The 12,510-nt window shown below is 36.6% G+C and overlaps 1 protein-coding gene and 1 long non-coding RNA gene across 28 annotated transcripts; both read right to left on the bottom strand.

The window, feature by feature from the left end:
• Nucleotides 1-516: 516 nt before the first annotated feature.
• LOC133724986 (G-type lectin S-receptor-like serine/threonine-protein kinase RKS1) lies at nucleotides 517-2,115 on the bottom strand. Its single transcript, XM_062151971.1, has 2 exons — nucleotides 1,470-2,115; nucleotides 517-1,354 (listed from the first exon to the last, which is right to left on the bottom strand). Exons 1-2 carry the CDS (start codon nucleotides 2,098-2,100, stop codon nucleotides 546-548), a joined length of 1,440 nt encoding a protein of 479 aa, XP_062007955.1. The 5' UTR covers nucleotides 2,101-2,115; the 3' UTR covers nucleotides 517-545.
• A 225-nt stretch (nucleotides 2,116-2,340) lies between these two features.
• On the bottom strand, nucleotides 2,341-9,851 carry LOC133724987 (uncharacterized). 27 transcript variants are annotated; one of them, XR_009854181.1, is made up of 9 exons: nucleotides 8,488-9,851; nucleotides 7,059-7,186; nucleotides 5,667-5,772; nucleotides 4,721-5,555; nucleotides 4,462-4,577; nucleotides 4,070-4,192; nucleotides 3,090-3,907; nucleotides 2,730-3,021; nucleotides 2,341-2,624 (listed from the first exon to the last, which is right to left on the bottom strand). It is a non-coding gene; the product is annotated as an uncharacterized LOC133724987 (long non-coding RNA). The 27 variants fall into 27 exon arrangements; XR_009854201.1 differs by having other exon boundaries at nucleotides 4,721-5,363; XR_009854199.1 differs by having other exon boundaries at nucleotides 4,721-5,348.
• Between the last annotated feature and the right edge of the window lie 2,659 nt (nucleotides 9,852-12,510).

Below are 12,510 nucleotides of genomic sequence, written 5' to 3'. Positions count from 1 at the left end.
GGGGTCTTCTTTATTCATACACTCGTACTGGAGCGAATCATCCATATGACGAGTCATTAGGATGATGGTTTTCGCCTTATTTGCCTCTAAGGCTGCTCTATTTGCTTCCAAAGCTTGAGCTTGCTTAACAGTTAGCACGTCCTGGCTAGGCTCGAGAATCGTATCCAGGATTCCATCGGCCTTGAGATGCTGGCGGACATCACGAACCCACCTATGATATCCAGAGCCAGTTGTTCCCTATGGAGAAAAGTCCAATTTGTTCAGGTTACTCATCCTGAAAGAGAACAAGAAAAAGGGTTAGTTTCGGAGCGGAAAAAGCTACCACGAAAACATATAAAATTTCTGAGCGTAATCGCTTCCAAGAAATTAGGAATTTCTGAGCATAATCGCTTCCAAGAAATTCAATTCCAAGAGGTATTGGATTGATCTAAACAATGACGTAAGTGGTCGATCATAAATTCTCTACAAACTCTAAGTTTGGAGATCTCAACAAGCTCCAAGCTTGGAGTGTGACATAAAAAACTAGTAATTTTGAGATTCAACACTTATATGTTGTTAGTTGCATTTTCTTCCATCGCAAGCAGATTAGTACCTAACACAGTTGCATTCACACGAACATAGAGATCTCGTCCAAGCTCTGTGTACACTAAAATGTCCATCAAGTCATCATACCATGTCAAGCAATCAACAATCCCTTCATTTTCAGTGCTCAAATATGCAGTGCAAGAACAATTTCTTAGGCACTCCTGCGCACACTCTTTGTCACTCATACCTGATTTTAACGATGCTGCTATCGATGTGTCTGGATATTTAACTCTTGCCACCTTTATAAACCCGTCTCCATCTCCACACTTCAACAAACCAAGTCTATTACTGACACATCCACCTGAACCATTTTTCTGATTCCAATCACTTACAGAATTAGGCACATACCCTGGCAAACAGTCACACTCAAACAGATTAACATTGTCAGGGCTACATCTGCTGTTGGCACCACACTGTCCGTACCTGTCACACCGGGACTTCGGTGCAGAGAAGTCTTCCTTCCATTGAAGGCCACCACCATCCCATATAAGGTGCTCTAAGGCAGAATCAGTCACTGTTATTCTTGTAATTGCATTGGTTTCATTCATGAAATAGTAAGTTTCATCTTGATTAGCGACCAAAGTAGGCGCTGGCCCTGGATCACTTCGCCAATACTTACTCAAACCTTTATACAAAAAAAATTGGGGAGATGCATTATGATCTGAACTTAGCCTATAGGTATAGTCCCCAGTTCCAGGGTCATCTTGTGACTTCCAAGATGTTAAAACCCATTCTTGCCCAGTTTTCCAATTCACCCCAACTTTCATACCTGGAATTAAAGTATAGTCTATAGGTATAGTCCCCAGTTCCAGGGTCATCTTGTGACTTCCAAGATGTTAAAACCCATTCTTGCCCAGTTTTCCAATTCACCCCAACTTTCATACCTGGAATTAAAGTATCTATAGGATGATCAAAACTTTGCCATATAAAGATTTCATTTTTATCATCCTGGAACACAACTAAATTTCCTGTATCTAAAAGCTGTGTAGATGAAGTGCTTGTGTTAACATTTTGAACCGACCGCGACACGTTAGTAGACCAAATAGGAGTGCTTTCCATGTTATGACCATAAAGGACTAGTTCTCCATACCTGTTTATTGTGAGCACACCAGAGGTATCATTGATAGGATTGTTCCTGTTTGCAACCCACACCACTGTTTTATTAGATACTCTAGTCTGAGAATACCAGACTCCAACATACCGGTTGCTAGAATTTCCGGGGCTCAAGAAACCCAATTCAAACTTGCTTTCTTTGGACACTAAATAGTCACCATCAACATCCTTCAATTGTTCTTCGTTCCCTCTCATGGTGTCCCTGGAAGTGCATAATTGAAAGAGGAGGAAGAGAAGCAGAGCTTTCAAAACCATTTTCTCGGCATTTTCAATTCTGTAGGAATGAACCAGTGGCATCTTTTTTCTCATTTTCATACTTGAGCTGGTGATAAATGAGATGAGTCGCATTATGTTGATCTTCTGGGCAATTCTTCTACTTTGAACTTTTCCAAATAGGGTCATTTTGTCTAGTCTGAGATGACAATAACTCTATCTAAAAGCCGGTCATTCTGGGCCAGACATCAGTCTGAGGTCTTAACTTGTGCATGCATGTTGACTGTGACTCATGTTGATAATCTGGCGATACAATTATTAGAGTGAAGCTACTAAATGGAGAAAATGATTTTCTTGTTTAGTACTTAATGCCGGGTCAACAACGCATCTGATAACTAGACTTTGGGCAGGAGTTCGACACTTCTCAGATCATGGTAAACCACCAAATAAGCAGGACATTCTTTATAAAATATTAAAGTCATAACAACAATGGTGTCAAAAAAGGTGTATATGTCTGCAAATTTGCCATCTACTAATAATAAGACATTGTATTTAGATCGATGATATTGATCCCTATTGTTTTCTGTTTGACAAAAACAAACAATTAAACAGAGAAACTCTGCAATATTCATGTAACCAACAATGTCGGCAGGCTTCACACAAACAGCTTTCCATGCGCACGCGCAATGAGGTTCCAGAAGTTCACATAGGATCTACAATACATGACACATAAATAAGCAGTAAATTAACAGCACCAAGCACAAGACTAACAACATTTGATAATAATTATGTGAGCAAAAACGTGCCTCATTACCAACCTTCCTCTTTACTAATTGTCAAGCTATTCACAGAATATAATCCTTTTGGAATCAATGGATCGGCATCATGGCTAGAAAGATTTTTGAAGACGAATGCTGGTTGTTGAGGAGATGGTGGAGATGCGTCACCACTTAACTTGAAAAAAACAGCTTACATGGTTGGTCGGTCATTTGAATCTTCTACACCCAGCAACCCAACTTGAATACATCTTAACACTTCATTAGGCTGATATGACTCTAGTGATGAGTCCAACATTTCTAAGGCTCTGTCTTCTCTCCACAGCTGCCAGACCTGTAGTTGAAAGGATTATTTGAAAGAAAATAGGGATAACTAACTTCTTTAGCTAGTTTGTTACTCACATATATCCTATCAAGTTCATGGAATGATCCTCTTGCAGACCGCTACTTTTCTTGCCACTTAGAATCTCCAATTGTATGATCCCAAAACTAAAGACATCGAATTTTGTGAAAAAAATTTCAAATACAACATACTCTGGTGACATATAACCACTGCATATGAAGAAAACACAATGTTACAATCAAAATGCATTGTCGAATGAATATGAAAGGTGATTTAGTCAAGTAGTATGAGTGTGCAAGTTTTAGTCGACTTCCTATGTTCCAACAATTCTCTGTCTTCTCCAGGAGTTGGTCGCCATGGAATATTCTTGCCATGCCAAAATATGAAATTTTTGGGTTCATTTCAGCATCTAGAAGAACATTGCTAGTTTTCAGATCTCTTTGGATAATCCACAGTCTCGAGTCTTGGTGAAGAACTGAAGATAAAGGAGTCCGTGAGCAATCCCATTGATAGTTTCAAGGCGCTTGTTCCAATCTAAGGATGTGCTTCTTCTACGATTTATATCAAGAGATTTGGGTTTTATGTCAATAAATGTGGTACATGTTTAATGGTCGTAGCTTCATTTCCTCATGTCTTTGGACAAGGCATATACAAATGTAAATTTGCTAGAGTGATACCAAAAAGAAAGGAGTCCAAGCTATTGTTTGGCATGTATTCCAGGATTAACATCCTTTCTTCTCCTTTATACAACATCCCAACAGTTTCACAAGATTCCTGTGTTGAAGTCTAGCTATTCATTTTTGAATTGTTCAATCCCTTGTCCTGAATTTTTGGACAATCTTTTTACAGCAATCTTCTTGTTGTCTGGTAACTAACCCTGAAGTTATGATTCAGAATGAATACACATCATCACTTTAAGGAGTAATTATAGTGTGATTACTTGAGTAAAAGAAAAGGTTAGACCAGCACTGAGAAACAGAACGACGTCATTTTCAACTACAAAGAAGAAATTGCCCAATGATGGTGATATGCAACTTACCTTATAGACTGAGCCAAAAAAGTTCATTGACTGGAGAGAAGTTTTCCGTGGCATCTATTAGTGTGTTCAGATCGAAAAACTGTAATTCTGGGTGTCTCCTCGTTTCCTCAAGTTCATCGGCCTCTGTAAGATCGTTGATTACAAAAAAATAAAATTAATAATAAAAAAAACTACATCATTTGCTGCTCAATGTTATAACTGGCAATGGCATTGAAAATGCAAATACTTCAATATGTATCCTGTTCAAGTTGAGTGATTTCATGTGATTTACAAACTACACAATCTGTAATGCTAATAGCACAGAATTTAAAGGCCCATATATATAAATACTTTTCTTTCTTGGTTAAGGAACATAAATTCCAAATAGATGAGAGTATGAAAACTTTTCATACCTTCTGTTTTCCTCTTAAGCCAATGACCAGTACCAATGGCAGAAGAACAGACAATATTGGAACAGTCAGCATCACCCTCCTTCCAAAGAAGCCTTTTGATTTTCTGGCATTCTCAGCTACATATAACAGTTTGACAAAGAATTAGAAAGCCATGACTAGGAGAAATTACCTGGACAAACAACCAGTCCAGTCATTTTCACAGATTCTCTTGAATAAAAAAAAAAATTTAATTGAAATTTCTTCATTTGCAAGTTAGTACCTGACTCCATATGATCTACATGAACATAAAGATCTCGTCCCACTGCAGTGTGCTCTGTGATGTCCAGCAACTCACCATACCATGTCAAGCAATCAATGCGCCCTTCAATGTCCATGCTCATATATGCTGTGCAAGAACAATTTCTTAAGCACTGCTGCTTGCACTTTTTGGCACTCATAATTCTTTCCAACCTTGCAGCTTTCGATGTGTCGGGCTCCTTGACTTTTACATCTGCACAAACCCTTCTTCATTCCCACACTTTGACACTTCAACTCACTTACTCACACATCCATCTGACCCATTTCTCTGATTCCAATCATTTAAAGACTTCAGTTCATATCCTGGTAAATCATACTCGACCATCTTGGTATTGTCAGGGCTGCATTAACTGTTGGCACCACACTGTCCATACCACATATTAGTATTGTACTGGTTACTGACAAAATTAATCCCGGAATAATCACTTCTCCAATACCGGCATGTACCTTTGTATATAAAAAATTCAGGGATTGCAGTTTGATTTGAATATAGCCTATCGGTATAGTCCCCGGCTTCAGGGTCATCTTGTGACTTCCAAGATGTTATAATCCATTCTAGCCCAGTTTCCCAATTATCCCCACTTTCATACCTGGGATTAGAGTATCTGTAAGATAATCAAAACTTTTCCCTATAAATATCCTAGTTTTATCATCCTGGAACAGAACTAAATTTCCTGTATCTAAAAGCTGCGCAGATAAAGTGCTTGAGTTTTGGACCAACTGCGACACATTTGTGTACCACATAGGAATACTCTCCATGTTATGAGCATAGAGCACTAGTCCTCCATAGTCCATACCTGCTTATTGTGAGGACACCAGAGGTATCACTGATGGGATTGTTCCTGTTTGCAACCCATACAACTGTTTGTTCAGATATATTAGACTTAGAATACCAAATTCCAACATACCGGTAGCTAGAGTTGCCGGGCTGAAGAAACGCAGCTCAGATTGCTTTCTTTGGACGCTAAAAGGTCACCATCCTTCACTTGTTCTTCATTCCATCTACTGATACCCCTGGAAATGCAAAATGAAAAGTGGCAGAACAGAAGTAAGGCTTTCAGTAACATTTTATGGCCATTTGCATATATGAATTGGTGATCATCCACTTATGTTCTGTCATTTGGTGTGTTATACATAGTTACATACATAGGCAATGCTGATACATTGAATTTGTGCCAAGGAGGCTATTTAGCTCAGCGCCTTGTCAATCAAAAGTCCAATTATGTCTAGATAGGAGTCTTGACGACTATGAATCGATACTTGCATGTTAACTAATTTTACTTGGCTTGCAATCTTGGGAACTTAATATAATCAAGCACATGGTTCATTTATAAATTAACACTTGTTTAGTATCTTTGGTTAGATATCTATGGCATTAAAACTGGATATTTTAAGGAATTTTTTATTGGTAATGATTAAGGGGATTTTGATAGTTCATATGAAGGTTCCATGCTACTACTACATATACAAGATTGTTTTCTCTTTTTGGAGATGAAGGTATATTCAGAGAATGATAAGAATTGCAGACTAACCAGACTTGGACTCTGAAAAGACAGTTTCGTCCAAGTCTCTAGGGAACTGGCCAAAAAGCAAAAAGCTGATATTGCATGAAGAAACAATATGTTTTGATTTTCAATCATGAGGAGGAGGTACAAGTAATAGGTTCAGTTTAAGAGGAATCATAATCTTAAGCTTCTCGTAAGATATATAGGTCGATCAACAACACATACACAATCAAAGACAGCATCAATCAATAGAAAACTAGTTAGGTACTTGTGGTTACCTCAAGAGTAAAGTTAATGAGGTACAATTCCTGTTGGTATAGGTAAAATTTTTATAGCTCTGGTATGGGTTTTGCCTCATGTTGTGAAACGTGAAGATTACATTAGTGACATGTTTACTTACCTGAAATGAGAATGAAAATAAAGAGAATGATTCCGGTGTATGAGTTTTCCTACGTTTACTAATATATATAAGTATTGAAAAGAGTGTGGGTCTCACCTCATTGTCAGGAATTGATTATTGAATAACTCGGAATTTGATTACCAGGGGGTATGAGTTTAGCAATGAAAGCCTTGCGAATGCATTTTTTTACTCAAAATATCCTTATGTATTTTCAATAACCCCAAATTATCCATAACTCTAGAAATATATATACTCTCTCACGAACATTTATTTTTATAGGGATACTTTAGTAATCAAACTAGATTTAATTCCAATTCTTTTTTTTTTTTTTTTTTTTGAAACAAAGCAGGTCAGCCAATTTTATAATTCAGCAAGGAGTACCAGAAACGACATACCCCTGAAGGGCCGACAGAAAGAGCCGCCCTTTAGGACATACAAATGACCTATTCTAAAAAACAGAACCTCGCACTCCCGGGTACACCCACCTTTTAAGGAAGTTTACGCACCTTTATTCTAACAAAACCTAGAAACTCAGAAGCAAGTTAAATAAATGTAACAACCGAGCAAACTAGATTTTGCGACCTAAAAGAAAATTAAAAGCGTTGCCCGCGCATTGCCGCGGGGTTCATTATTATGAATGAAATGAAGAAGTGTTGCTTGAGGTAGAGAAGATGTTTGTATATTGTCGATATTGTTTAGGTGTGAAATATTGTATTTACAAATGTTAGATACATTACATGTCTACAAAGGTAATATTAACAGTGAGCGAAAGCAGGGCAGGAGAAAGATGCGTGAAAAAGGGAACACTCGTAGCTGGATTGATGAACACAGTTCCAGTGAAGGGGCTGCTCTGAATAATATATAGTGTCAGCAATCCATTCAATAAAATTTGATTTCATAATACAGTTGAAAAGTGGATTTGCAATGATATAGTGTATGACATTGAGCAGCTTGAAAAATATGAGTCCTTACCAATATATTATTTGTGCAAACAAACATTGAAGTAAATGCTTGAGAACAGAGAGCAAAGTAAAAGATGTACAGAAAAAATGTTTCAAGTAAAGTACTGGACATAATACCAAAAGAAAGAAACACCGGTTATGGAAAACATTCGATCGTAGTAAGATTAAAAGATGATAAAAATTATTGAGTGTGTGAATGCAGATCCAATAGGGACAACATTGTGGTCTGGAAATATAGTACTGCTATTGAAGCACAAACCAACTATAAAAAATGAAAATGGGTCGTTGCCTGATAAATTTGTCCTAAGGTTGGTTTCTTAATAGGCTTTTATTAAATAACACTCAAAAAACATACTCAAATCAATTCGTTTGATAAATGTTTATGTCAATTCGAAAATTGCAGGCCAACAAATACCAGCTAAATGACATGAATCAACTATAAAAGGGCTATTATATAAATGAAACATAAGAGTAATGGATATCTTGTCTTTCATAATTCCCTTTCTTGAGGTGCACATGATCAGTCATCTTATCAATTATGAAAGACAAAAGTGTTACTTTAAAGTTGACACAAATTGTTATCATGGTATTGAATTGAACTACAAACGGCATCTGCAGAACAGAATTATCATGGGATGAGATTGTTTAGAATAATATTTTTTTTATGAAAATCAGGAATGAAGGAGACGCAAGAATTTTCACTTGCCAAGACAGGACGTGGGAATGTCAATTTCCTTTGACGGTCAATGGACTTGATATCATCAGTGTAAGGCACGCAGTACAAATTTAAAAATTAGTCTTTTATCATACAATATTCCTAAGCCTGCTAGAATAATTGTAATTAAGAAGGCGTTTATGTTACCTTATATCTTCACCATAATCACTCTGTACAAACTTCTCAAGAGCACCAGCAGCTTCAAAGGATCTAAAGACAATAGGAAGTATCTGATGTTTACCCAAGTATTGAGCCAATATGGTGCATGTATATGAATAACATCAAGGAATGACTAGCATGTCTTAATTTGATAGAGACAAATATTGCCAATCATCTGACAACCGAGCAAATGTACTTTTTGGTTGTAGCAGGATAGCAATAAATGATAAATGTGCATCAATGTTGGCATCAAACATGAAAATGGCAGTCATAAGAATATTGATGGGAGTAGAATTTTGTTTGTTTTGCATTTAACTAAAAAGTAGGATAGCTGAGCACTGTATACGCAATTGTTTAAGTTACTTTAACTAAAAAGCAGGATAGCTGAACACTGTATATGAAATTATTTATTATCAAGACTTAACAGAATACATTTAAATGTAAGTGACCACTAAGTCAGAATGTGAAATTGCAACATTAGTGAAACCAGCAGTCATTAGCTTGATTACTATGTCTGGGTTCCTTGTTTGTTTACTGCTTAGTGTAGTCTCTCTTTGTGTGTTCTGAATCTACCAGCACTGACCAATTTCTTTAGTTTCATCACAATCAATATCTTCGATTAAAAAGACTATGAATCATTAAAGACAGAAAAGGGGAAAAAAACAAAAAACGGGCAACTTCTTTGAATTGGAAGACAATATTAACGGAATGATATTGTTGATAACACACGACCTGCGAATTCAATCAATTGAAATCCATAAGAACAAAAATCTTTTATTGTTACTTTTGTTCTAGTTGTTCTGCAGATTAGGTATATGAAACCTGAATTGATAAACTGAACAGAAACCATTTTTTCAATGTATATATTTCAACTGATGAATCAAATAGAAATCACTATTTCCGATTGAAGACTTATTCAACTGAAATAACAGATACATAGCCTATGAGATATTCTAGTTGTTTTACAAAATCAAATTTTCCCATACACTTTAGAAATCGTTTTCCTTACTCAATCAATCATATTAGCGAAACGAAACCAAAACTAAAGTATCAAATTTTTTCAAAGCAACACAGATCTCACCGTCTCTATTCCCGCTCTGTCCCCTCTTTCGTCCTGCAAAAATAACCCAGAAAGCTCTGTCTTTTCGATTTCAATCCAACTGACTCAATCCCAAATCTCACAGTGTGTGAGACTCACACTTATGCTGCCAATACCAAAACTAAAGAGAACCGCTTCTGACTCGGTCCCAAATCTCACACTTACGTGAAAAGAACAACTTCACATATCAGCCGACAATAGCAAGAAGAAAAACGACTTTTACATCAGCTTGATATTTTACCAGAACAGTAATGGGCAAAATCGACTTTTCCACCGCCTCTTATGAACAGTGTAACGGTGAACTGACGCTACATATATAGTATAATAACGAACAAAATTGCCCGCGCTCTGCTGCGGGATTTACTATTATCAAGTAATTGCTTAGAAAACTAATTGTTTCCATACATAAGAATATTATTGATTTTCTAATGTTATATGGTACAAAAGGTTTGGTTTGGTTTATATACATTTGGTCTGGTGTGAAATTTTTTGGCAATGGTGGATAAATTTAGGTAAGCTACCTTTTGAGGTCAGGCACACTTTACCTAAATTTTTCCATTACAATGAATAAATCCAAACCAAACTCGGTGCATCAGAACTTTTTAATGGATGGCTACAGTCTGATTACACGCATTTCTATGCATGTAATTGTATCTAAAATACTATAATTAAGTTAATTCTCAAGTTAATTATTATGTAATTAATCTATTTTTATTTATTTTGTAGTAAATAATCAGAGTTATGAATTTCGGAAGAAGTTGTGCAAAAATGGAGCAATTTGGAGTTTCCGACAAAAAGACAAAATAGCCGATGCGGGTCAACCTATAATCAGAGCCATCAAGAGAGCGGAATCCAATTGGCTTTGATAATTTATGCGGAAGTACATGAAGAAGAGAAGAAAGAAAAAGAACCAAAAGAAAAAAAAAAAGTGTGATTAATTAATCAGAGGAGCACGTGGGCATGGCTCTGTAGCAATCAAGCAATCAAGGCATAATTGATTTGTCTTTTCTCTTTCCTTCCCCAGTTCCCCTCTCTTGCCACGTCCTATCCTCTCATTTTCTTTCATCTCTTCTTGTACACGAATGGCCACACACACATTAATTACCCTAGCCCATATATATACCCTTTTCTCTTGGCAACCAGAAGAGAGATCACCCAACAGCACCGTCGCACCACCAAAAGGAGAGCAGCCCAAACTTTTGTCTTTCCTTCTCATCACCAAGATCCACATCTCCTCACCAAAATTTCATCTTCTCATCAATTTCACAAGATTTAAAGGGGAAGTCCAAGCATTAAGAGCTTCATCACTATCAAATTTGGGTAATAGTGGGGAGCCGTAAATCAAGGCTAGGCATAATTGCTCTATAGCAATTTGTGGCTTGTTCTTGTTACTCCTTACTTCTCTTCACTTTTTCCTCTTTGAATTTTGTAATTTTGATGTCTATGATTATGGGTTGTGAGTAGACTTTGTTGGGGGTTAGGGTTGTGTGCCATAATCCAAATTTGATGTAATAGATGCTTAATTTAATTTATATATGGAATTTGTTAATTATTAAATGCTTGTGTTTTGTGATAATTGATTAGAATGTATGTTTAGGAATTGTCAACTCTTGAGTATGTGTTTTAATAAGTCTAGATTAAAATTTAGGAGATGACGTCCTTAGATTTTAGAGCTAGAACCCCGATTTACTATTCGTGGGAAGTACAAGCATGGTTCACTACATGATTAGCTTGATCGCAATTATAGTGAGCTTGGGTTGCCTAATTCCTCGAACTCTAGGTCTTTTGATGTGAATTAGTGACCCTCGAACCGGCTCTAATTCGTGTCAAGTGAGTTCCTACAGCCCTTGAACCGGAGTAAGAATACCATGAAAGAGAATTTTGACCCTTGAGCCTTGAAAAGCCTTGGGTACGGCTTCTACCATCTTTAATAAATTGCATCTAAATCAAATTAGCATCTAGAGCATTGAATTAGGGTTAGGATTCCTCCCTAGCTACAAATAGGGGTATTTATCTCAATTTCTTACTTTGCGTTACTTTATTTAATTTAATCGTTAGTTAAAGCTTTCATTTAAATTATTGCAATCTAGTTTCTAGAAATTCAAATTACTATTTTCAGTGACAATTTCTATCTCATTGTAAATAGTCATCACTAGGTCTTAGTTTTGATTAGGCTTCGGTGCAAACAAAAGCCGAGCATTGCTAAGGCTTGGTGCCTTAGAGTAAAATTTTTATTTATTTATTTATTTTTTCTTCTTTTTCTTTGTGTGCTAAGTGTCTTTATTTCCGATTACCCAAGGATTGTGGGTTAGCCACTAATCCCCGTGGTACAATAACTTTGGGCATAATATTTTCCTATCTTGACAATGATAAGTATGCTTGCGTAAATGTGTGTCAAGTCAATGGTGCCGTTGCCGGGGATTAGGGTTTAATTGCCTTAATCCCTTGGTAAATCGGTTCTAGGTCACTTTGGCATATTTTTGTTTCTTTGTTATTTAAAAAAAATTTGCTATTCTAATTAATTGTTATGTTTTGTGTGCTTAGTTTTCTATTTTGTTTTTCATTGTTGGTTACTAATCTCACTCTTGGGAATCCATATGTACTTATTTTTATTATCACTTTGAGATATGGATCAATGGAGCTATGGATGGGATGATCGTAGGGGATATGAGCAACAAAGTTATAATGGTGAAAGTTATCAAGAGTGGACTCCCTATGCCGAAAGTCCTATGCCTTGTTACAACCAAGCTTGTGCCTAGTGTAATCTCCGTGGCACTCACATTTTGAATGCTCTTTGAGATTTGAGTACCCGGATTTTATGCGAGAGTATGAGTACAAGATAGGGATATATCAAGAGACATTTGTACCCGAAGCATATCCTCATGAGCAAGCTTTTGAGCCTAGGAAGCCAT

The sequence above is a fragment of the Rosa rugosa genome, chromosome 1, assembly GCF_958449725.1.
Source record: "Rosa rugosa chromosome 1, drRosRugo1.1, whole genome shotgun sequence".
Lineage (NCBI taxonomy): Eukaryota > Viridiplantae > Streptophyta > Magnoliopsida > Rosales > Rosaceae > Rosa > Rosa rugosa.
The sequence above is the reverse complement of the archived record's forward strand: the minus strand, read 5'-3'. Positions and strand labels throughout refer to the sequence as shown.